The 23,326-nt window shown below is 40.5% G+C and overlaps 1 protein-coding gene across 10 annotated transcripts in view; it reads right to left on the minus strand.

Annotated features, from left to right (window-relative positions):
* Nucleotides 1–23,326, minus strand: part of ECT2L (epithelial cell transforming 2 like) — a 73,897-nt gene that overhangs the window by 41,918 nt on the left and 8,653 nt on the right. For 9 of the 10 annotated variants that reach the window (XR_009354612.1, XR_009354611.1, XR_009354614.1 and 6 more), the window contains exons 2-4: nt 22,528–22,654; nt 21,245–21,357; nt 3,157–3,319 (exon numbers count right to left, since the gene is read on the minus strand). Coding sequence is in view for 5 of the 10 variants with exons in the window: in XM_059177416.1 (XP_059033399.1) it covers nt 3,157–3,319; nt 21,245–21,357; nt 22,528–22,629 (378 nt within the window). In the remaining 5 variants the exon portion in view is untranslated. Of the gene's footprint in view, nt 1–3,156; nt 3,320–8,531; nt 8,696–21,244; nt 21,358–22,527; nt 22,655–23,326 lie in introns of those variants that run through there. The other variant, XM_059177413.1, reaches the window with a different exon arrangement.

A 23,326-nucleotide genomic window follows, 5' to 3' on the forward strand; every position in this document is an offset into this window, starting at 1 on the left:
ACTCCATACAAGAATAGTCTTTGATCACAATATATGTTATATATGAATAAACGTATTAGTCATCTTTTGCACCTGGTCCCACAGCATTTGGTTAACCCTAGTAGTAGAAAATAGTAGTAAAAAATCAGTTTGTTTCAGACCAGACCTCCCCCTGGAAACACCTTTGGTTGGACCATATGATATTGCCAATACACAACCAGCTTTGATAAGTGGAAACAGCAAATTTCATGTGGTTTAATTGAATTAAGCATCTAGACAAAATACCATAAAACAATTACTTAGGCCTGTAGAGCTACCAGTGCAATAAGGGCTCCTGTGAACATGACCCCAGAGAGAAGGGAAACTAAAGAGGTAAGCCTGATCCCTGGCATTTGACATTTCAAGGCATTTGACAGTTCCAAAGTAAAGCTCAGGCTGAGAAGAAGAGCAGAAAATTATGGCTGAATGACATGAAACCTAAAAAGTATTTTTGGCATTCTCACAAAGAAGAAAGGAAACAAATTTAAATTCAGGACCCACTAAGGGGAAAAGCCACCAGGCTTTCAGTTGAGATGGTTATCAGCAAGGGTAAGGAATTACACCATCTCTCACAAAGACTGAAACTAGTTTTAAAATATCTCTTTTTCTGACTGGATTTAAGTGATCTATTCCTAGCCCTAACCAAATGCCAGGAGCAAAAACCAAATTCTCTCAGGAGGAAGAGAACATCAAGCCGAGACTCAAATTATTGTATCGATATTTTATATCTAATAACTAGTATCCAATACCAGCCACACAAAAGGATAACAGTTGTTTATTTCTCCTTTTGTCATTTATTATCTTTTATTAAGTAGAGAGAGACCCTTAAGAGAACTATACGTTGTAATTGTTAGGCAGGAACTTAAAAAATAAACAATTCTATAATTAATACGTCTAAGAAGTTAAATGGCTAGGTGAGAATTGTGGCAAAAATAATCAAATCAACATTGTAGAACTGAAAAATATAATAACTGAAATTTAAAACTCAATGGACCAGTTTAAAAGCAAATTAGAATCCAGCTAAAGAGATAATTAGTAAACAAAAAGCTAGAAGTAAAACCCAGGTAGAAACACTGAAGGCCAAAAAGATGGAAAAGACACAAAAAACACCATGAAACTTGTGGGAGATGGTAAATCAGTCTACCATGTAAGTATTGGAATCCCACAAGAAAAAGAGCAAAAATAGGGCAGAAAGAATATATATATATGGAGATGCTGTGTGAGAATTTATCAAAACTGATGGGCATTAAATCTCAGATTCAAAAATCACCAAAAAACATAAAGTGGAAGGCGCACACACACACACACACACACACACACACACTTCTGGGTACATCATAATAAAATTGTGGAAAACAAAAGACAAGACAGAGAAAAAAAATCAAACCCTAAAAGCAGCTAGAGAAAATAAAAATATTGCCATTAAAGGAACAACAATAAGACTCCCCACTTCTGGGGCGCCTGGGTGGCTCAGTGGGTTGAGCCGCTGCCTTCGGCTCAGGTCATGATCTCAGGGTCCTGGGATCAAGTCCCGCATCGGGCTCTCTGCTCAGCAGGGAGCCTGCTTCCCTCTCTCTCTGCCTGCCTCTCCATCTACTTGTGATTTCTCTCTGTCAAATAAATAAATAAATAAATTTAAAAAAAAAAAAAAGACTCCCCACTTCTCAAAAAAAAAAAAAAAGTTTATGGAAGACAGAAAACAATAGAAAAATTTCAAAGTTCTACAAAATTAACTGCCAACCTAGCATTGAAATTCCCTGTGAAAATATTCTTCAAATACGAAAGTAAAACAAGATATTTTCAGACAAAAATAAGAGAATTTGTCAGCAGCAAGTTGCACTACAAGGAATATTGAAGAAAATTCAAACGGAAAATGATCCCAGATGGAAACTCAGAGATGCAGGAAGATATGTGTGACAACAGAAGAAGTAAATATGTGGTTACTTATAAGTAAATATCGACTATATCAAGTAATAGTCGTGATGTGTGTGTAAATAAATATACATATATAAATTTAAATGTATTCTATGTGTATATAAAATTAAAATATTTGACAACAGTATTGAAACTGGGTGGGAAGGGGACTGAAGGGGAATAGAGAGAGTTAAAGGGTCCTAAGCTCTTTGCATTATCTCAGAAGCAGTTAAAAAAAAGGCCCTAGGATGAGTGCCGTAATCCTAATATAGCCATGAGAGAACTGCTAGATAATTTATAATTAACAACTTAAAAAACATTTATGTACTCTAAAAGACAATTTTTTAAAAAGCCAATAAAATAACTGGAACAAACAAAAATAACATAGTAAAATGGCAGACTGAAGCTTAAATAGATCCGTATGTACACACATGTAAATAAGAAATTACCCTAGCTAAAAGCCAAAGATTGCCAAATGTTAGATAACAAGCACCAACAACTATATTCTGTTTACAAGACCTATTCCTTAAAGATAAGTACATAGGTTGAAAGGAAAAATCAGTGCAAACACCTCGCCCAGGTTCTTAAATGCTGTAAATCTAGGGCTCACGGTTTGCGCGTGGCCTCTCCATAGAGAGCTAAGTATTGTCTGAGCTCAGTAGCTCAACGCAAGTCCACTCTGGGAAGTCTGCTCACGTTAAAGAGGTAAATTATTGACGTGTCCTCAAAGTATGTCTGCCATGACATTTTATTAAATCTTTAAAAAGAAATGAGACACATAGAGCAGAGGCAGAATTAATGGCAAAGGATGTTGAAAATCTCTTCAACAGATGTTAGCCAAAGAGCGATCAAAGAACACTGTGGTGCAATAACAATTTTCAGGGTGAGTTATCACAGGCAAAATAATATAATAACCATAGCTTACCTAATATCTCATGAAAAAAGTGGACATCTTTAGTCAAGATAAAACATTTTCTAGATAATTACATTGAGTAATATGAGATTATTAAAATTACACAGAATTATTAGAATAGTGTATATCCCCTTACTTACAAAATAAATTCTTGTATTTAACTTATCCCCATTTTTTTCTCTGAAGGGTAAGTTAATTACGTTTCAAATACCCTCTGTTACTATCTTCAGGGAAGGAAGGTACCTCAACTGCCAAATGACAGAATACAGTGGTATTTGGGCCCTATTACAGAGAAGTGACAAGTAGTAAACCTGTTCAGTTAAAAACTTCCAGGGCCAGCTGACTTGTGCAGCTACACACAGATCTTTCGGATTCAGAAAGGAAAAGATATAGAGAGAAATGAAGCGCGGTAACACTGTAGAGAAATCCACTTTGGCCACTTGCGTCCTTTCTGAAAACCAGTCTTGGACAAACCTAAAAAGAAAGATACAGAAATGTAGTTCAGAACACTAGTGTCTAAAACCGATCAAAATTCCAGTATAAGTATTGGTCCTTGTTCTTTCTAGAAACCTCTAACTATATATATATATATAAATGAAATCCTAAATAACATAGGGCTAGATTTTTTAAAACACTATGTCTACTTTCACTGATCCATTCTAAAGAGGAAATGAATAATAAAAATATCTAAAATCCAGAGAAAAAATCTGAAGTACATTTAAGCTGTAAATGTGGATTTTCTTTTTTTCTTTTAACTCCAAATTCAATAAATCAGCAAGTCCTGTCAGCTCTACAAATACCTATACCCAAACCCAGCCACCTCTCTCCACACCCATTGCTGTCAGTCTAGTGCAAAACACATCCCCCTCCATTCTGCACAACTGTAACAGTCCCTCCTGGCTCCCTGCTTCTCTTCTTCCCAGGGTCCATTCTCTACACAGTAGCCCAAGTGGTATTTTAAAAAATGTAAATTAGATAGCATCACTTATGCAAGTAAAACCCTGTGAATTCCTGGTGCAATTAGAATAAAAATCTATATAGTGACCACATCACACTTAGTGGTGAAATATTAATTCCTTCCCCCTAACATCAGGAACAAAGCAAGAATGTTCATTCTCACCACTTCAATTAACAGGTACAGGAGGTCTTAGCCATTTCAACAAAGCAGAAAAAAAAGTAAAAAATATACATATTGGAAAGGAAGCAGTAAAACTATCTCAATTCATGTATGTGGAATCTACAAAACAAGGATTAAGAACAACTCCGGAATCTACAAAACCACCATTTAAATTGTTGAACTTATTAGTATAAACTTGTGAAAGTTTTCCTTTATCTTTATCATCTTTATGATATCTAGAGCAATATTTTCTTTTTCATTCCTGATATTGGCAATTTGTGTTTTCTCTTTTAGCTTGGTTATTCTTGCTAAGAGTTTATCAATTCTACTACTATTTAAAAGAAAAAAAAAACCAGCTTTTGTTTTCATAGATGTTCTCTATTCATTTTCTATTTTATTGGTTTCTATTCTTCATTATTTTTTTCCTTCTACTTAGTTTGGATGTGATTTGCTATTTTTTCTAGTTTTTATTTTTAATCTAGTTATTTAAGGTGGAAATTTAGAAAGCCCCTTTTTCCTTTTCTAATATAAGAAATTAAATAATATATTTTCCTCTAAGCTGTGCTTTAACTACATCTTACCCATTTAGATGTGTTGTATTTTCATTTTCAATCAATTTGAAATATTCAAATTTCCCTCATGATTTCTTCTTCAGCCACAGGTTACTTATAAATGAGTTAATTTCCAAATATTTGGGATTTTCTTGATATTTTTATATTTTTTAACCTCAAATTTTATCGAATTATTGTTTAAAAATATACTTAATTAGATTTTAATAGTTTTGAAATGTACTGAGTCTTATTTTTTGAACTAGGAAATTCTGTATCTTAGTGAAAGTTATTTTGATCATAAAAAACATGTTTGTTTTATTTATTTATTTTTTTAAAGCTCATTTGGCCACCACTGTCTTTTGTTTGAGGGTTTAGTCCACTTATATTGAATATAATTATTGATACGGTTAAGTCCAGGTCTTGATTTTGTTCTTTGTTTTTGTTTTCCCATTTGTTTTATGAAAATTTATTCCTCCTTTCCTGCCTTGGTTTGAGATAATGAATTTTTGTACTCCATTTCAATTCGTTTGTTGGCTTTTAAGCATTCATCTTGTATTATGCAAGTAAGTTGTTGCTAGGAAGTGCAGTATGCATCCTTAGCATTTCATAGTCTCTTTCAAATGAATATTCAGATAAACTTAAAGAACAGTGCAATGGTATAGTTCTTGCTATCTGTTATGCTTTTGTCAGAATACTGCACCTACTTATGTTATAAGCCCTATAATACACTGGTTTTGCTTTACACAGTCATATATCTTTAAAATAACTTGAAAATTTTATGTTTTTCCACACATTACCATTTCCTTGGAAATCAAGTTTCCATCTGGTATCAATTTCCTTAGCCTGAAGAATTTCTTTTGGCATTTCTTCAACGCACATCTTCAGGCAACAAATTTTATCAGTTTGCTTTTATCTGAAAATATCTTTATTTCACTTTAATATTTGTAGTACAATTATGAGATGCATTAATCAATTTTAATAACTGTCATCTTGCAGCCAGTCTGGTTTCTGCTGTATCATCTTCTCCTCTTCTTCTCCCTCCTCCTCCTCCTTCACTCCCATTTTATTTTAAAGCAAATCTAAGACATGGTATCACTGTATTCATTCCACCCACTTAGATAGGGTGTATTTTCATTATCATTCAATATGAAGTATTCTAATTTCCCTTGTGATTTCTTCTTTGGTATTTCAGTGTGCCTCAGTAAACAGCAAGAGCGTTTTTTTAAAAAAACGTATGCTATAATCATCAACATGCTTAAACAAATTCAACAATAATGTCCTAATGTGATACTACTTTAACTTTTTTTAAGGATTGATTGATTGATTGATTTCAAGAGAGGGAGGGAGAGAGCATGTTCACATGGGGAGAGGGGAAGAGGGAGAGCGGAAGCATACTTCCTGCTGAGCACAGAGCCTGACCTGGAGCCCCATCTCACCTACCTAAGATCATGACCTGAGCTGATACCACGGGTTGGTTGCTCAGATGCTCAACTGACTGAGCCACTGCAGCCTTGCTATGATATCTATTTTAAAAACTTCTTTAAAATATGGCATCCATTGAGAAAACGTCTTTTTTTTTTTTAAAGATTTTATTTATTTATTTGACAGACAGAGATCACAAGTAAGCAGAGAGGCAGGCAGAGAGAGAGAGAAGCAGGCTTCCCGCCGAGCACAGAGCCCAATGCAGGGCTCCAGCCCAGGAGGACCTGAGCTTAAGGCAGAGGCTTTAACCCACCCACTCAGGTGCCCCGAGAAGGCTTCTTTTTTAAAAAGATTTTATTTTATTTAAGTTAAATCTATTTTATTATTATTAATATTACTATATACTATCATATATTACTATATAATATTAATATTTTATTATTTTATTTAATTTAATTTTAAAGATTTTATTTATTTATTTGAGAGAGAGCATGAGCTGGGAGGAAGGGTTGCGGGAGAAGCAGGTTCCACACTAAGCGAGGAGCCTGAGGCAAGACTCGATCCCAGCACCTTGGGATCACGACCTGAGCCGAAGACAGACACTTAACTGACTGAGCCACCAAGGCACCCACATTAAGAAAACTTCTTACATTCCTCCATGCATGCCACCTAACCACAAATGGATCTTGAATGCACAGAAAATCCAAGGCTCCAGCAAAATGATCATATTCAAGGCTATATAGGCCTTAGACCAAAGAGACATTTTATGGCCCACAAAGGAGGCACTGCTGACCCTGTAGTCACCAACTACAAAAAAAGAGATAATACCTGATTGCCCTCTTTAGATACTGGCAATAAACATTGGTTATAGTCCCAAACCACCAAATAAGTCATCATATTTGAATAAGAATCACTGGAACAAAAAGTTTGGAAGTAATCCCGTGTTGGTAAATCAGACTCTTCCCTGGAACCACTAATCTCCTCCAAACTCAGTAACATTGTAGATGATTGTGGTTAATCTCACAGCTGATTGGAAACGTTGGCAATAAGGGTTTAGCAGAACTCCTTTATCTCAAGCCATTGGTACTCCAAAATTATTTCTCATGGCTCATTGGCCACTGCTGCCCTGGTAACCAGGTTGTAATGGACACAGATAAACTCATTGAAAGAAAAGTCCTATCTCTGAATAGCTCTCATTCTGCAGTGTGTCTTCTCTGACTTTCTCTGACCTCTAAATGCATAAACTAAATTCCCACAGGGTGGGTCAAGCCCAGAAAGTTCCAAAGTGAAGTGAAAATGATACCTCCAATTAGGAACAAAAATGAGCTTAGTTACCTTCATAAACAAGCTGCTGAACACCCAGGAGACCCAGAGACAGTCCTCACCATTAATTTACCCAAACCGCTGGCCTAACTGGGGCCTCATCCATAAATCTTGGGAGAAGGAAAAATTCGAGCTTGCAACAGAACACCAATTAATAATACATGTAGAAGCAATTAAGAAGTTAGAAAATGAGCACTTGGCAGCTATCACAGTAAATAATTATGTCAGAAGAGAATCATCAATGGAGACTAAAATTGGTGGGTGAAAATACGATGAGGAACAGGGTATTTGCATAGATTCTAATACTTTTAAATTAATTTAAAATTAATCACTCAAGGACTTTTTAGTTACTTATTAATTATTAACACAGTACTTAATAGTGAATCATCTTAACCAAGTGATAAGTCAACATCACAAGCCATGGGACAAATCGACATCATATGCCCCTGGTGTGATCTGCTGAGTGTCCCTTCTGTGTAATTCCTGCCAAGAAGGCAAAACCTGAATGTAATCTTAAGGAAGTATCAGCCAGAATGAAGTTGAATGAAGTTCATTCAACCAAGTAGGTCTGTACTCATCAAAAGTGTTAAGTAATAAAAGACAAGGAAAAACTAAGGAACTGCTCCACACTGAGGTGGATATAGAGACATGAAAAGTAAATACAATAGATGACCCCGGATTGGATTCTGGAATGAAAAGGGAAGGATGATTATAAAGGACATGGTTGGACTAGTCAGGAATACTCGGGTGAAGTCTGTGGATTGGACCCTAGTATTGTATCAATGCTGATTTATTGATATTGGAGGATATACTTTGATTTTTCAGCAGAATGTCTTCATTTTTCCTGGAAATGCATACTGACATGCTTAAGGTTAATGGGGCATCATGTTTGCAGCATATTCTCATGTGACTCAGAATAACAAGGCAAAATGGTAAAGTATGAATAGTTGAGGAATCCAAGTGAAAAGTATAAGGAATTATTGTACTATTTTTGCAATTTTTCTACAAGTTAAAATTTATTGCAAAATAAACTTTTCTTCTTTTTTGGCTTTGTTTTTTGTTTTTAAAGAAAAGGCTACCTGCTTCCTTTGCAAGGCTTAATGATTGCCTATTATTTTGTGTTTTTCTACTCCCTGACTTTATTTTAGGTCACTGCTCTTTCTTGATCCCTCTCCATGCACCTTTATCACAACCTGAGATAGAATAGAGTGGTTTAAAATGAACTTGTTTGACCTCACTCACATGTGTCATTAAAGAAAGAAAACAGGGATACCTGGTGGCACAGTTGTTTAAGTGTCTGACTCTTGGTTTCCGCTTGGGTCGTGGTCTCATGGTAGTGGGGTCGAGCCCTATATCGGGCTCCACACTCAGCATGGAGTCTGCTTGAGTTTCTCTCTCCCCTTCCCTTTTCCTCTGTCCTTCCCCCACTTCCACTCTCTAAAATAAAAAATTTAAAAAAATTTTAAAAAGAAAGAAAGAAAAACAGGAAGGGGAGAAGGAAAGAAAGAAGAGAGGGAAACAAGCCATAAGTGACTCCTAAGGATAGAGAGCAAACTGAGGATTGATGGAAGGAGGTTTGGGGAATGGGCTAGATGGGAGACGGGTATTGAAGAGGGCACTTGTGATGAGCACTGGGTGTTGTATATAAGAGATGAATCACTGACTTCTACTCTAGGAACCAATATTGCACTGTATGTTAATAACATTTAACTAAAAATAAAAAAATAAAATGAATCTATTGGAAAAAAATTAAAAAATGAAATTAACCTATTGGCATGTAGTCAGGAGGAAAGTGTGTGTGTGTGTGTGTGTGTGTGTGTGTGTGTGTGTGTATTAGCAGGAGGGCAAAGAATGGAGTTACGGAGTTGGGTTTGTACTGGCAGCATATAGTAGCCACAGACAAAAGTATCACAAGGGGATCCTCTCATTGTTAATAGATTAACAATCAAACTGAATGAGGCATTGACAACACCAAGAACAGTGAATCCCAGTGGGTCCCTGACCTAACTCCCCAGTGTCCCAGACAGGCTTCACAATCCTTTCACTGGCCCTTGGAGGACAATATGCTCTCATTTAGAATTATAAAACAGATCCATCAAATAAGGTGCAAAACAAAAATGTTTTCTGCCTCTTTTTCAAAGGTGGGTCTCAGTACCTTGGTTTTCCATTCCCAGCCCACAGCATCTACTGTTCCCTCCCAGCCAAGCAAAGGAGAAGAACTAAAACTGAATAACTTTTTATTTATTTAATTTTTAAAAGATTCTATTTTTAAGCAATCTGTACACCCGGCATGGGGCTTGAACTCAACAACCTTAAGATCAAGAGTAGCAGACTCTACCAACTGAGCCAGCCAGCCCCTCCAAGAATACTTTTTAAAGTGGACTTCAATTATGCATGTTTTATATTTGTTACCAGCCTGCACTGCTGCAAGGACACATGCAAGTATAATGACTCTTAAGCAAGAAAGAAGGAAAATGCTTCAGTCACATTAAAAAAAAAAAAAAAAAAAAAATCAGTCCCCAAGCAACAGAACTAGGCTAGTTTGCAGTAACGACATTGTGGCTCACTGCATTTTAGTTAATGTTACAAAGTAAGAAATCCGTGAAGAGAAATAAAAACATGTAAGGAGACAATGAACAAAATGTGCTTTGCTCCTTTATTGTGACAAGGATAGCTTCATTTAAATAATTCATGACACTGCTTTGCAGTGTGCTACTGAATGTACAATGTGTACTTTGCGAAAATAACAAGGCTTAGTAATACAGAACTTGAATCTAATTCTCAGCTCTTAAATTTCTGATAAGAACTAGAGAGAAGCTGCCCACATTGTGAGGGAAATGACCGGGAGCAGAGCTTGCAGAGGTGGCCTGGAGAGGGTCAGCCGAGTCGGCAGAGGTCCCTGCCTTTTTGTCGCCTGCGCGGCCCTCGTGGTCTTGTCTGGTGGCTTTACGCACACCATCTGGCATGGCCGGGGCCTGAAGTGGGCGGGTTTCCACACGGATGCCAGCGTTGCACAGACTAATGACTAGGTTTGGGGCATAAAGCGAGTGGAGAACCAGGTGCTGAAGTCTTCAGTGAAAGAGAGAGCGAAGCTGGGTGTGGGGAAAGCAACAAGGAAGGGCCACTGAAGAGGGTCTTTAAAAAGATTTTAAAATATGACATATATGTCAGATACCAGTTTTTCGTGAGGTATCTCTAAGGCGCATAATAGGAAACAAAATTGGTAAATGACCTAAGTTTCTTTCACTGTGATTTGGGAATGATAAATCCTTATAGAATGAGAAAAAAAAAAAAAAAAAAAAAAAAAAAAAAAAAAAAAAGATTTTAAAATAATGTATATGCTCTGATTCATAGTTACATGGATGCACATAAGCATAAAAAAAGCAGAAGGTTCTATCTGGGGGGTGTGATTATGGGTGATTGGTATTTTCCTCTTTTTGCCGATTCACATTTTCCAGTGCCTCCACAAAAGCCTGGTGTTATTACTGAACAGATAGAGAAGGCCCTAGGCTCCCACACGTGTCGTCCCGGCCAGGAGGCTCACCCATTCTCCAAATCTCTGCTTGTCGGACCTCCTTGGCTTCCTTCATACTCCAGCCAAAATGTCAGATCCTCAGGGAAGGCGGCAACCCATCCCCTGGGCTGGCGGAGGTTGCCTTACTTTTTCTCTGTCACTTAGCACAATCGTAGCTCTTTATCTGACATCTGTTGGGCTGGCTAAGCCTACTTGGACTGTGGGAAATAAAGGAGAATGCATGCGCACAGACCTGTCATTATTATAGAAGTGCTGTATGACTTCTCAAATATGATCTATACGGTATAACTTATGGCCAGTGAAGCCAGATGGCGCCGGGGAAGGAACAAGATGTGTGTGGAACCAGTGTGGTAGATCTGTTATGTGGCTAGTGGAAAGCTGTTTTTGCAACAATATGGGTGACCATATAAGGTAACAATAGTGAAATTTTAGGAGTACTAACAGAATCCCTCCTCCCCAAGAGGCTGACCATTCCTGCTGCCCAAACACTTGCCTGTAGGAGGCGGCCACCACCACTCCCTCAGCTCTGCCTCCTTGCTGCCTTCTTTAAACCTTTGCTGAAACCCGTCATTTACACTCCATGTGCACTGTACTATAATCTAAGCATGAGTTTTGAGTTTCCATTCTTGCTGACCCTCACACTCAATCCATTTGGGGGCTCACTCACTATTTATAGTCTTTCTCTTCCACTGGGCTACATGCTGCATGAAAGAAGGCGTTGTTCTGTTTACTGCTCTGTCCCCAGCACCTGGTATGGTGCTTCTAACTTGGCAGGGGCGAAAGAGATACGTGTAAGTCAGAATGCAGAATGGAAAAAGTAAATAAATAAAAAATGGAATTTCACTGCTTATATGAAATTTCTGTTCATTTTAACCATTACCATCGTTGTAGTGGCCCAAAGCAGTACACGTTTATTTTTCCAGAGTTCTGGAGATCGTAAGTCTGAAATCAGTTATGATGGGCTAGGTGTAGGCAGGGCTGGCTCCCTCTGGAGGCTGGGAGAGTAGAATCAGCCTGCTCCTCCCCTTCAGGCTCTAGAAACTGCCTGCCTTTCTTGGCTTATGGCCCCTTCTTCCATCTTCAAAGCCAGCAGAACATTGTCCCGTGTCCCCTTCTCTCCCACTGCTCCTGACATCACGTTGTCTTCTGTTGTGCCTCTTACATCCCTTAGAAGGACCGTTGTGATTATGCTGAGTCCCAGTGAGGCAGGGTAATGTCCCCATCTCAAAATCTGTGATCACGTCTGCAAAAGGCCTTGGCCCCGTAAGGGAATATCTGCAGTTTCCAGGAATGAGGGCATGGACATGTGTGGAGGCTAGTATCAAGTCTATCTCACTGTTCCAACTTCTGAGACACAGAAAACACTCCCAGATATTTAAGGTGGTGCCACGTTGTGGCACCAGTGTCAGACAGCCAGTGAGAGGCATGGATGCTCCCTTGTCCTATTTTAGGATAAGATTTGTTCCACTGAAATACAAACGTCAAAGGGCAGGAATCTTCTACACTCAGGTGTTGAATCCCACGCACACAGAATTGGGCTTGGCACAAGGTAGGCACTCAGCAAACATTTGCTGAACGCTAGATGAACAGACAGCACTCTTCTGAGTTGACCCATTACTTACTTCCCCTTCTTTAGGTAAAATAACCTCACTTCTTACGTGGTGGTCCACATGGTCCTATAGAGGCTGACTCTATCCTGGGCTCCAAAAACAGCATATGATCAAGGCTAATTCAATTAATCTGGGTCAATCTCCTGGCCACGACAACTGACAGAAGTGGGCAGGGACGGAGACTAGTCCAACCACAGTGAAGCTCTAACAGAGAAATTATTTTTATTTCTGTACACAACTGAGGAAACATAATGATGAAGCCATGACTGCCAAAGGCAGAGCAGATGAACAGAAAGAATGAAGTCGCTGGGTTTATTACTGAGCCTCTGAATTGAGCTTTAGCCTCAGCCAAACCTACTCTGGATTTTTCAGTTATACAAGAGGGAACCTTCCCTTTATTATGTATGTTAAGCTTAGGGTTACTTACAATGATGCATTTGAAGACCACTATGCATCAGCCCCAGAGAAAGATGGAAAAGATCTACAGACTCTTAACAGGTAATTCTGTTTCATTGAGAAGAGAAGGCACAGGGCGCTCATGCCGTGCTCCTGCCTCTGAGAGCAGGACTGAGAGGTGGAAGAAGCCTTGGGGCCTTCAGGTCACCCAGGCCAAGTGTGTCTTACACTTGGCCGTGTTCCACATCACTCGGGGAATGGAGGAAAAACTACTTTTCCAGCTCCATCCTCATGGGCTGAGTTAAAATCTCCATAGGTGGGGCTCAGAGTCCATGGTTTCACAAACTGTGAAAGATCCTAATGGGCCAGCCCTTCTCAACAGCAGTGGATTTGACCTCACAGGGCAGCAGGTCTTGATGCTTAGGCCAGGTCAAGTGCAAAGCACTGAATGTGTGTGTGGTGGTCTTAGGAGTAGGTGTAACTCCTTCTTGAGGCCCTGAGCTAATTGAATACTGAGCCACTGGATGACAGTCTGACAGGCTCTCTCCTGCGCGTGAAGAGCATCGGTTGACTGCTAAATGCATGTTGTTTTTCTAAATGTAGCTGATTCACAGCTAAATTCTGGAGAGTTGATATGGTCGGAGAAGGTATCACTAGACCCATTTTAAACCTATTTATCTTCCTTTCACATAAGCAATAGGGAAAAATCAGGGCAGCTCCAGAGTTAGTGAATTCAAGCCCTCAGGGAGGTAATCAGGGGCCAAGGATCTTCCATATTTTCACTTTGCCTCCTTGGTAGTTGGCTCTTGCCCTTAGCTTTGTCCCCTGAGGTAATTTCCAAATGACCACTGTGAGGAGTGAACCTCCCAGAACAGAAATCATTAGATGAAAAGGGCACGTCCCTTCCTCGAGCCCCAATTTAAGTCCCTCTGAGTGTGAAGAAGACTCTCCCAGAAGCTCTCTAGTGGCCACTCTCTATGTCTCCTTGGGCAGACTTAGTATCCACACACCCTTTCATAATCCAGACACCACCAAGGGGGTGGAATCCTCGTTAATTCTGTCCAAGCCTGGTCACCTTTGGCGGGGCAGTGACAAGCCACCTCTGAGACGCATACAGCCTGGGGGGAAACGCTCCCATCAGGACTATGGGGAAGAAGCAGGAAATGGTGTGGGCAGGAGGGTGATCAACAGTGCACCGGCTAAGCAGACACTGAGGAGAAAAGGAGAGATCTCTGCAGCTGCCGAAGTGTCCGATCCACCCAGCCTTCACAGACACCTGTCCCTTACTGCAGAACTCGTGTTTAGCTCCATCCTTGCTCTTCTTTAACCTCAATGTATGACTTGTATGGATTTCTTTCTTTCTTTCTTTTATGATTTTATTTATTTGACACAGAGAGAGATCACAGGTAAGCAGAGAAGAAAGCAGAGAGGGAGGAAGCAGGCTCCCTGCTGAGCATCAAGCCCAATGCGGGGCTCCATTCCAGGACCCTGAGATCATGACCTGAGCTGAAGGCAGAGGCTTAACTCACTGAGCCACCCAGACATCCCTTGCATGGATTTCTTAAACAGGTCAATGTGCTTCTAGTGTCTGGTACTGTCACTCTTTCTCTTATTTTCTTTATATGTGTGCTTTCCTTAGGGACCGTGATCCATTCATTCTCTTTCCTGGATTAGCTTTAGAATTGGTCTCCCAAGGTCCATAAAAAATATCCTATTTGGGGATTTGTAAAGGATTGAATTGAACTTGGAGGTTAATTTAGAAAGAATTGGCATCTTCAAACATGGCGCATCTATCAATGCAGGGTTGTTGTTGTTGTTGTTTAAAGATTTTATTTATTTATTTGACAGACAGAGATCACAAGTAGGCAGAGAAGCAGGCAGAGAGAGAGGAAGGGAAGCAGGCTCCCTGCTGAGCAGAGAGCCCGATGTGGGGCTCCATCCCAGGATCCTGGGATCACGACCTGAGCCCCCCAGGCGCCCTTGTTGTTGTTTTTAACGATCCCTTAACAAAGACTTATAATTTCCTCCGTAAAGGTCTTGCATTTCTCTTTTTAGTTTTATGCAACAGACATGGGGAAGCAGAGCTGAGAGAAGGCGGGGTGGGGAGGGGGGCTCAGGCAAGCCCACCAGCCCGGGGAGCATTGTTTGAATCCAAGGATCTAGCCCGGCCTGAAGTTAGACAAATCTTAAGTCAATACATTCCCATTTCTTCTTAAGCTGGTTTGAATTCCATTTCTATTATTTGCACTTGAAAACATTCTGACCATGACACCAAAAGTAATACCCAGAGAGAGGAGGAGGAAAGATGACCAACACCCACTCGGGGTACACTCAGGGCATTCTACTTCTGCTTCTGCCCGGCACACTCCTGGACATCTCCTGAAGAGATTCTTAAATACAGAACAGAGACAAATGTTTTCTTAAAACTTTCTCCATTTTCCTATGATGTGTCTGTGAATTTGACTCCTCCTATGCAGAGAAGTCTCAGTAACCAAAAGGATTCTTCGTAGATGTGGAAGCTAAATATCGTGTATTTTATAAATGGCTGGTGGTATTAATTCTCAGGGCTGCTGCATTTGGGAAGTTGTGCCGTGAGCAACTTCAAGAGGGGCCATTAGCACAGACGACAGTGTGACACGCCATCCTTGGGTATTGTAACTGTGCATAATTCCTTTCAGAATTCTCTTATAGAAATCTCAAGTCAATTAATTAACAAAAAGTCTTGAATGAAACAAAATATTAGTGATCTCCCATATTCGGGAACTAGTAATATCTTGAAAAGTTTCTTCCTCCCAGAGAGCTACGTATGAAAATTTTTTTCTGATGATTTTTTTGTTATTCTTGATATTAGGAGTATTTTAGACATCGTCCATTCAATATGCATTTACTGGGTGGCTACTACATACTGGCTATGGCTTTCAGAGTTAGGGACACAAAGAATCACCAGAAAAAGTTCTTGCCCTCATGGAGCAGGGGTCTAGTAGAGCAGGCAGACAGTAAATCAACAGGTTCTGTACATAACATAATGTGGGGTGGTATGTAAAGACAAGGTATGTAAAGGGTGTTGCAAAGACAAGTCAGACATTATCAAGTGTGGCTCCACCCCTGTAGAGAATGGTACCGCTTACAAAATGGGAAGTGAGAATCACAAGGGCACAGGCTTGGCCTCGCCTAAGACAGTGACCTTCCCACCGTCCTCTCGCCCTCTGTCCCCATCCCCACCCAGTGAAACAGCTCGGGGCTTTTGGGTTTCTCCTTTTTCCTTCAGACTCAAGGATTTTCCTTCTTTGCTTCAACCACCTCTCAATAAACCGTCCCCATGACAAATGATGGTTGTCCGTGAGCATCCGATCTGTGTGGAAGGAAAGGAGCATGTCCAAAAGACAGCGCTGAGGAGAGGGAAGAGTCAGGATGACCCAGATTTCCAGACTCGTCTTGGATGTTTAGGAACCCAGTGTACGTTTGAATACGCCTCTCTGCCGGCCGCTGCCTCCACCCAGAAATATTCCCTTTACAAATGGGGAATGCTCAGGAACTCAGCGACATGAAGCTGCTCCATATTCAAAATGAACCCCAATGTGCATTGTCTCTGAGACATTTATACACCAGATTTCCTCACTGTTCACAGATGAGATAGACCTCGTCCCGTGTGCTTTCCCCGGGACTGCTTGGGAAGAGTGGCCAGGAGCAGTGAATTGGAATGGGGGGGGTGTCTTTCTTAGATGTACATCAGTTGGATGATTTTTCTGCCTCACCCCTTTTCCAGTCAGCTCTGATGGAGACAAATGACCAGAGCTGATCCTTCACGGCTTGTGATCTCGCTCCCCCCTATGCCACCACCTGCACAGACAATCCATCTGTGTCTTGGGACTGCAGTTGCATGAATGTTGCCCCAGGGACCCACCAGGGAAAGCTACAGGTTTGAACAGCTCCAGACCTGGAATGAAAGGCCTTTGTATGGGGCGTTGCCTGCTGGGGAGCCCTGGCAATTTGAAACCGGTCCCACCAGTGTGGCCAGGAGATGCAAACTTCCCATGGGTTTCTCGGAGTGACACACAAATAGCCCAGTTTCCTTTAGGGAGTCAGGAAAATTCAGCCTGGCCAAGTGACAGGGAGATGACACCAGTGGAATCATTTAGACATGTGGCCATTTAAGCATAATGTGCTGGGGGAAAAGCCATGATAGACGTTTGTAAAAATTGCTGGGAGTGAAAGACGTTCAGGGAAGGCTTCCCAGGGAAGGGACCATCAAAGTCAAGGTGAGGAAGAGCTTGCCTGAGCTACGATATAAGAAGATGAAGCCTTGAAAAATGTCTTAAATATCTTAAAACTCCATTTAAGAAATCTTAAAGCTTTGTACTCATTTTTATCATTCAATAAACTTTACTAGTGTTCAATAAACCTCGCTTTGCTGCCCACCAAAATAACAATAATAATAATAAATTGAAAAAATAAATCTTAACAATATGGAATATAAGGACAGAAAAGAAAAATCTTAGATATTGGAATACATCTCATGGAGATTAAGAAGAAACTTTCAAAGAAAACTGTGACAACACAGTCCCAACCAATACCACAATATTCTAGTTAAGCTTTGTAGCCGTAAGTGCCTGGTTTAAAAAAAAAAAATATTCAGAAATTGCACAAATCCAGCCTAGCTTACACAGAAAGATTTCAGACATTCAAGTAATGCTGAATTCTCTCATGTATTCTCTTGCTTTTTAAGTGGTGGGGGAGCAGGGACTATAGGAATAAATAAGTTTCAAAAGAAATGCTTGATAATTAAAAGTTGATTGCACGGTCACTATTTGACCCAGCGACAGATCGAAAAGTTAAATAAAGACATCCATATAGAAAAACCGACACACGAATGTTCAGAGCAGTGTTATTCACAGTAGCCAAAATGTGGAAACAACCCAAATGTCCATTTACTTAGGAATGGATAGATAAAACCATATTTTATGGTATAGCGTACCATGGCAGATCATTTAACAATAAAATGGAAAGGAGTATTGATATGTGCTGCAAAATGGATGAACCTTGAGAACATTGGGTTTTTTTTGGGGAAAAAAAAAAAAAGGAAACCACAGTCCCCAAATGGTGTCACGTAGACCAAGTTGCCGAAATGGGCTTAATACCAGATCTAATTGCATGCAGTTTCAGCCTCCCCCAGAAATGGGGCTTTAACCGGTCAGTCAGGAACATGTTTCTTTCCATATCACCCAGGTCTTCTCCATCCCCCAAGGAAAGATGAGGTAATCTGCATGATAAGACATGCTGCTTCTCCCCTAGCAAACACCCTTGTTTGGAACAATCCTTTTCTTTTGCTAATAACTGTCTTGCCCCCTATCCTCCATCCATAAAAAATCTTCCTTCCATTTTGTTTTGTATAACCTCTCAGAGTGCCGCTCTACTTGCTAGAGGGGGTGTTGCTGGATTCGTGAACCATTCATTTGCTTATTTAATAACATGTTTATTTCATATTTTTGATGAAGCCTTTATATAATTGAGAACATTTTTTGGTAAAGATTTTATTTATTTCTTTGACAGAGATCACAAGTAGGCAGAGAGACAGGCAGAGGGAGAGGGGGAAGCAGGCTCTCCACTGAGCAGAGAGCCCAATGCAGAGCTTGATCCCAGGACTTTGGGATCGTGACCTGAGCTGAAGGCAGAGGCTTTAACCCACTGAGCCATCCAAGTGCCCCTTTGAGAACATTTTTAAAAGGTTTTATTTATTTTTTTTTTTGAGAGAGGGAGAGAGAGCACAAGCCAGGGGAGGGGCATAGGAAGAGAGAGAAGCAGACTCCTTGTTGAGCAGGGAGCCCAATGTAGGACTTGATCCCAGGACCCTGGGATCATGACCTGAGCCCAGCGCAGATGCTTAACTGACTGAGCCACCCAGGAGCCCTCATGAACCATTTAATAAGGCCAATTTGATCTTCACGTGTACTTGGTTGCTTTTTGTTATTTAACAAGATTATAATACATGAAAGTAGCCAGTCTCAAAAGACCACATGCTTTAAGACTGCATTTATTTGAAAAGTCCAGAAAAGGCAAATTTATAGAAACAGAAAGGAGATTAGTGGTTGCCCAGAGCTGGGGATGGAGATGCGGAGTTAACATCTAATGGGTAGCAGGTTTCTTTTTGGGGTGATGAAAATGTTCTAAACTTAGAGTGTGGTTATAGTTGCACAGTTTTGTGAATACACTAAAACCACTAACTGTACATTTTAAATGATGAGTTTTACTGTATGTGAATTATATCTCAATAAAGATGTTTAAAAGGAATTCAATTGCACTAACTTTAAAAATTAAAATGAATTGGGCTTTTAGATTTAATCAAAATCAAGCACAACTCAAACTGGGTTAGACTGTCAGTAAACGGATCCTGTAAATCTTGGCAGGAGAGAAGACATGGCTGACCCAGAGAGATGGGGAGAAAGTAGGAGAAGAAAGACCTAATCTGGACTTGGGGGAATAAACTAATTGATGTTCAACAACAAAATCCACCACTACAAGTTACAGCTGGCTTCAGGATGCCAGCTCTAGAGACCAGAAATTGACATAACTTCTAAAAAAAAAAATATGGAATTATAGCTTCATGCAACGATGGTAGACAGCTCTCTGCAGAAAGCCAGCTGCTACAGAACAGAGCGAAGTAATTCCACTGAACGGATTAGTTCCATATCCTTGCGCCATAGAAAGAATTCAGGTACCAGACAAAGGATACAATTTCCAGTGACAAAATCTCAGTCCTGATGTTAATGAGCCTCAAAATACACTACACGATCTCTAATGACCTCCAGTGGTTACAGCTAAAATTGCGTGGTTTATGATACATGAGACTAGAACATGATGTACCTACCACAAGCAATTACAGATTTGGGTTTTGGTCTGTTATTTTATCCTGAAAGCTGTAAAGTTGGAGTAAAAGGAAACCTAGCCAATGACTGCTATGAAAAGTTCCCTTCCCTGATTTTTAAGCATTGACGAAAGAGCCTATTTTTTCTGTGGCCTGTCGTTGCAACCTCTCTCAACACAGCCGGGAAGGTGTCTGTTTGCTTCCAGTAACCTGGTGACTCCAGCAGGGTCAGTCTCTTAGTGACCCACCACACACTCCCGGATGCAGGTGAAAGCAGACGAGGGAGAAGACAAGCAAACAGGTAGGAGAGATGAAATGGCTGATTGAAAGAGCCAGATAAAGGAAGTGTGAGAAAGAGTGCAAGGCAGGTATTGCAAACTAAAATAAGCCAATTTGGTTTTGCATAACTCTGATGCTTTCTGGAAGCTACCTAAGAAGTTCAATGGTTACAACCTTACCACCAGGTTGTACTAAAAACAGCTAACCCCAAATGATGCCATACCCGGAATTTCCCTAAACAAACCTAGCGAACAAACCCCAAACACTCTATACAGTCTCCTCCATGGGCTTGATGAAGTCCCGGCTCTCTGTCCTTTGGGCAAAGGTTTACTCAACTGAGAAAGTACAGTGTTCCAGAAACAGGATTCCATTATTACCCTCCTTGAGAGCCTCAGGCTACCAGAAATCCCTAGACTGACAAGGCCATTTACCTGGGGATAAAGCCCTATAAGCACCTGCTACCAGGCTGGCTGGATTCCTCAACCAGGCCCAGGCATGTTGGAGGGCTCTCCGAACATTTTCCATCCCACATCTGAATACCTTTAATGTCTCCATTTCTAACATTCCTCTGACAAATGAACAAGCCGCTGGCTGCTCTGATGATAACGGATGTCTGATATTGGCTCTGCTCATTAGCCAAGTATCTTGTAATAACTGAGACATTGCGACCTTTCCAATACAATGCTAGCTAAGCACCCTGAGAGTATTAATTCCTGATCAAAACGCTAGCTGCTCTTGCATGTAATTTCAACCAACGCTTTCAGATAGCACCCCACCTCTGCTGGAGTATCTGAACGCAAACGGCAGACACTACGGGAGGCCAGGGCAGGAATAAGAACGAGGACCCACTGGCAATCACGGCCACTGCAATACGAGTCTCGTGCATATTCCTAAATGTTGCGACCATGGTCACTCCTTGGGTATTTTTCAGATCCATCCCTTCATGTTACAATTATTTCTGGACTGCCTGTGTGCCAGATATCTATTTGAAATATATTGTTTGTCCGTCTGATGGTTCTGAGGAGAATCCAATATAGTAATTCACTGGCTGAAGCTTCTGATGTTTACAAAAACCAAATATCCCACTGCGGTTGGAAGGTGTGAAAGCCCCCAAGTTTCCATTTCATCCTCAAGAAGGAAGCAGCACTAGAAGATTCTATCTATAAACTTTAAAATGCCAATTGCTTTATTTGTTATTTTGGGGGGGTGGGAAGGGGAGAAACCCTAGAAGGTTAGATAAACATTTTACCATATTTTATTTCCTTTAAGAACACATGCTAATTGCATCCTTAGGCTACATTTACCTTAACTGTGATTTGGTGCATCGTAAAAAAATCGTGAACAAGAATTCTTGACGTTGCTTGTGAGTCCAGAGGTCAAACCAATGACTTATAAGAGCAACTCTTTCCTGAAAGAGCTGTAAGGGGGAGAAAATATCACTTTCCTGTGAAGTTCAATCTATTTTTAGTTCCTAAACAGTCCTTAGGCCATCTCGCAACCTCACAGCTAATAACTGCACAGCACATTACAGTTCACAAAGCCCTTTTCACTGCGTAGTAGGGGTCTGTCCCTCCAGCTTAAACTGCTTTTATCTGGGGATGGAGACAAGCCCAGGCTTGTTGGGTGGGCTGGAGGGAAAGGCTGGTCAGGGGATGTAATTACAGTGGGTCCTTAGGAGGGCCCCTTTGGAAAACAAAGTGGTAATGAATCCTGGCTCTTGTTTCTACCTAAACAAATGTGGCCTGGGGTAACAGATTCCAAACACTTCATCATGAAAACACATACAGGCTACACTTGAATTGTGAAAATGGGACCATTTGAAGAAGGTATGAATTTACTAACAACCCACAGTCCTACATCCTCACAGTTCCTACCAAAACAAAGTTAATAAATATTGCTAAGTTGCCATTGTTAGACATGTCTCTAAGGAAGAGATACACCAAGGACAGCACCCGTGTCCCCCCTCTCCCCTCCAAATCTAGGTTTCAGTCCAGCTTTGCTCAGATGATATACACAAACCAACTGGCTTTCTTCCTGAGTCAGGCTTGGGCCCTAGCCTGGCTAGTCTCCTTCCCTTGGGAACAGGATTGAACCCACATCTGCTGTCAGCCTTCTCCCTTAAGGGCTGCCTAAGTCATCCGGTGACTTACTAACAACCTTTCACAGGAGTGGGCATCCCCAGGCCATCAAACTGACTGTTGGCACGAGAAAGAAGAGAGGATTAAAGAAATATGCACAGAATTAATTACACATTAATACTCTCCACACCAAATGCCACCAAAAGCAGCTCCTCTTGTCTCTCACCCAGCATACTATATGTTCTGGAGGCTTCTATTTTGTCCCTGGAGGTACAGAGGAAAAGGGAGGCAGACCTTGAGCTTCCCCATAAAGTAGGAATTGGGGACTGAGGTGAGAAGACTGTCTTTGGTGCAGACAAATACAGGTTTACTTTTGTTTGAAGCGACTCCAACACTAAATTCTTTAGAGGTTTGGTGTTGTTGTTTTATATGGCAACATGAGACCCAATTTATTACAGTAAAATTGCCTTACAAATTAAACTTGTTTTGTTCTAGAGTATATAACTTACCTGTCTGTTCAATGACTTGTTGCCGAAAGGTGTCCAGGCACTGAATCTTGTGTGGAAGCACTCCATTTCCAAGGTTTTTCTAGAAGAATCCCCTGCTGACATCTCAGCAAATTATTTTCTCCCAGACCTAAGAAATATAGGTTCATTTCAATAGATGCTTAATGATGATCACCTAGAGACATTCAGTATATTAATGTTGTCCTTGTAGGAATCACATAATTGTAGCCATTCATTCACATCTCTATATTTACAGAGAAAAAATTATAGCAAATGATGTATATGTGCATCTCCGTGGTGGAAAAATCCATACAAATATGCACAGGGAGTTCATGAACTCCAAGTCATTGCAATTTACTCTGTCCCCATGCGTTCACACCCAAATGTGGATCTAAATCAGGGTTGTTTTTCACTTTGCTGGGAAAATGACTCAGAATTGGGAACCATTCTGTGCCAGCCAGGAATACCTTTTCTTCCCTGGAAAACAATAATTTGAAGGGCTTAAAAAGGGCACTCCACCTGCCTATCTTTTTAGGACACAAAGAGGATAGAGAGAACAAACTTAGGCTAATGTAGTAGTTGTCCACTGCTGCATAACAAGTGACCCCAAAATTTAATAGCACAAAACAACAAATCCTTATTATCTCGGATTTTTCATGGGTCAGAAATCTACATAGAGCATAGCAGAGTACATAATCTGTCTGCTAGGGCTGCTGTAACAGAATATCACAAACTAAATGCCTTGAACAACAGAATTTTATTTTCTCATGGTTCTGGAAGCTAGAAGGCCAAGATCAAGGTG

Source organism: Mustela lutreola, chromosome 6, assembly GCF_030435805.1.
Source record: "Mustela lutreola isolate mMusLut2 chromosome 6, mMusLut2.pri, whole genome shotgun sequence".
Taxonomy (NCBI): Eukaryota; Metazoa; Chordata; class Mammalia; order Carnivora; family Mustelidae; genus Mustela; species Mustela lutreola.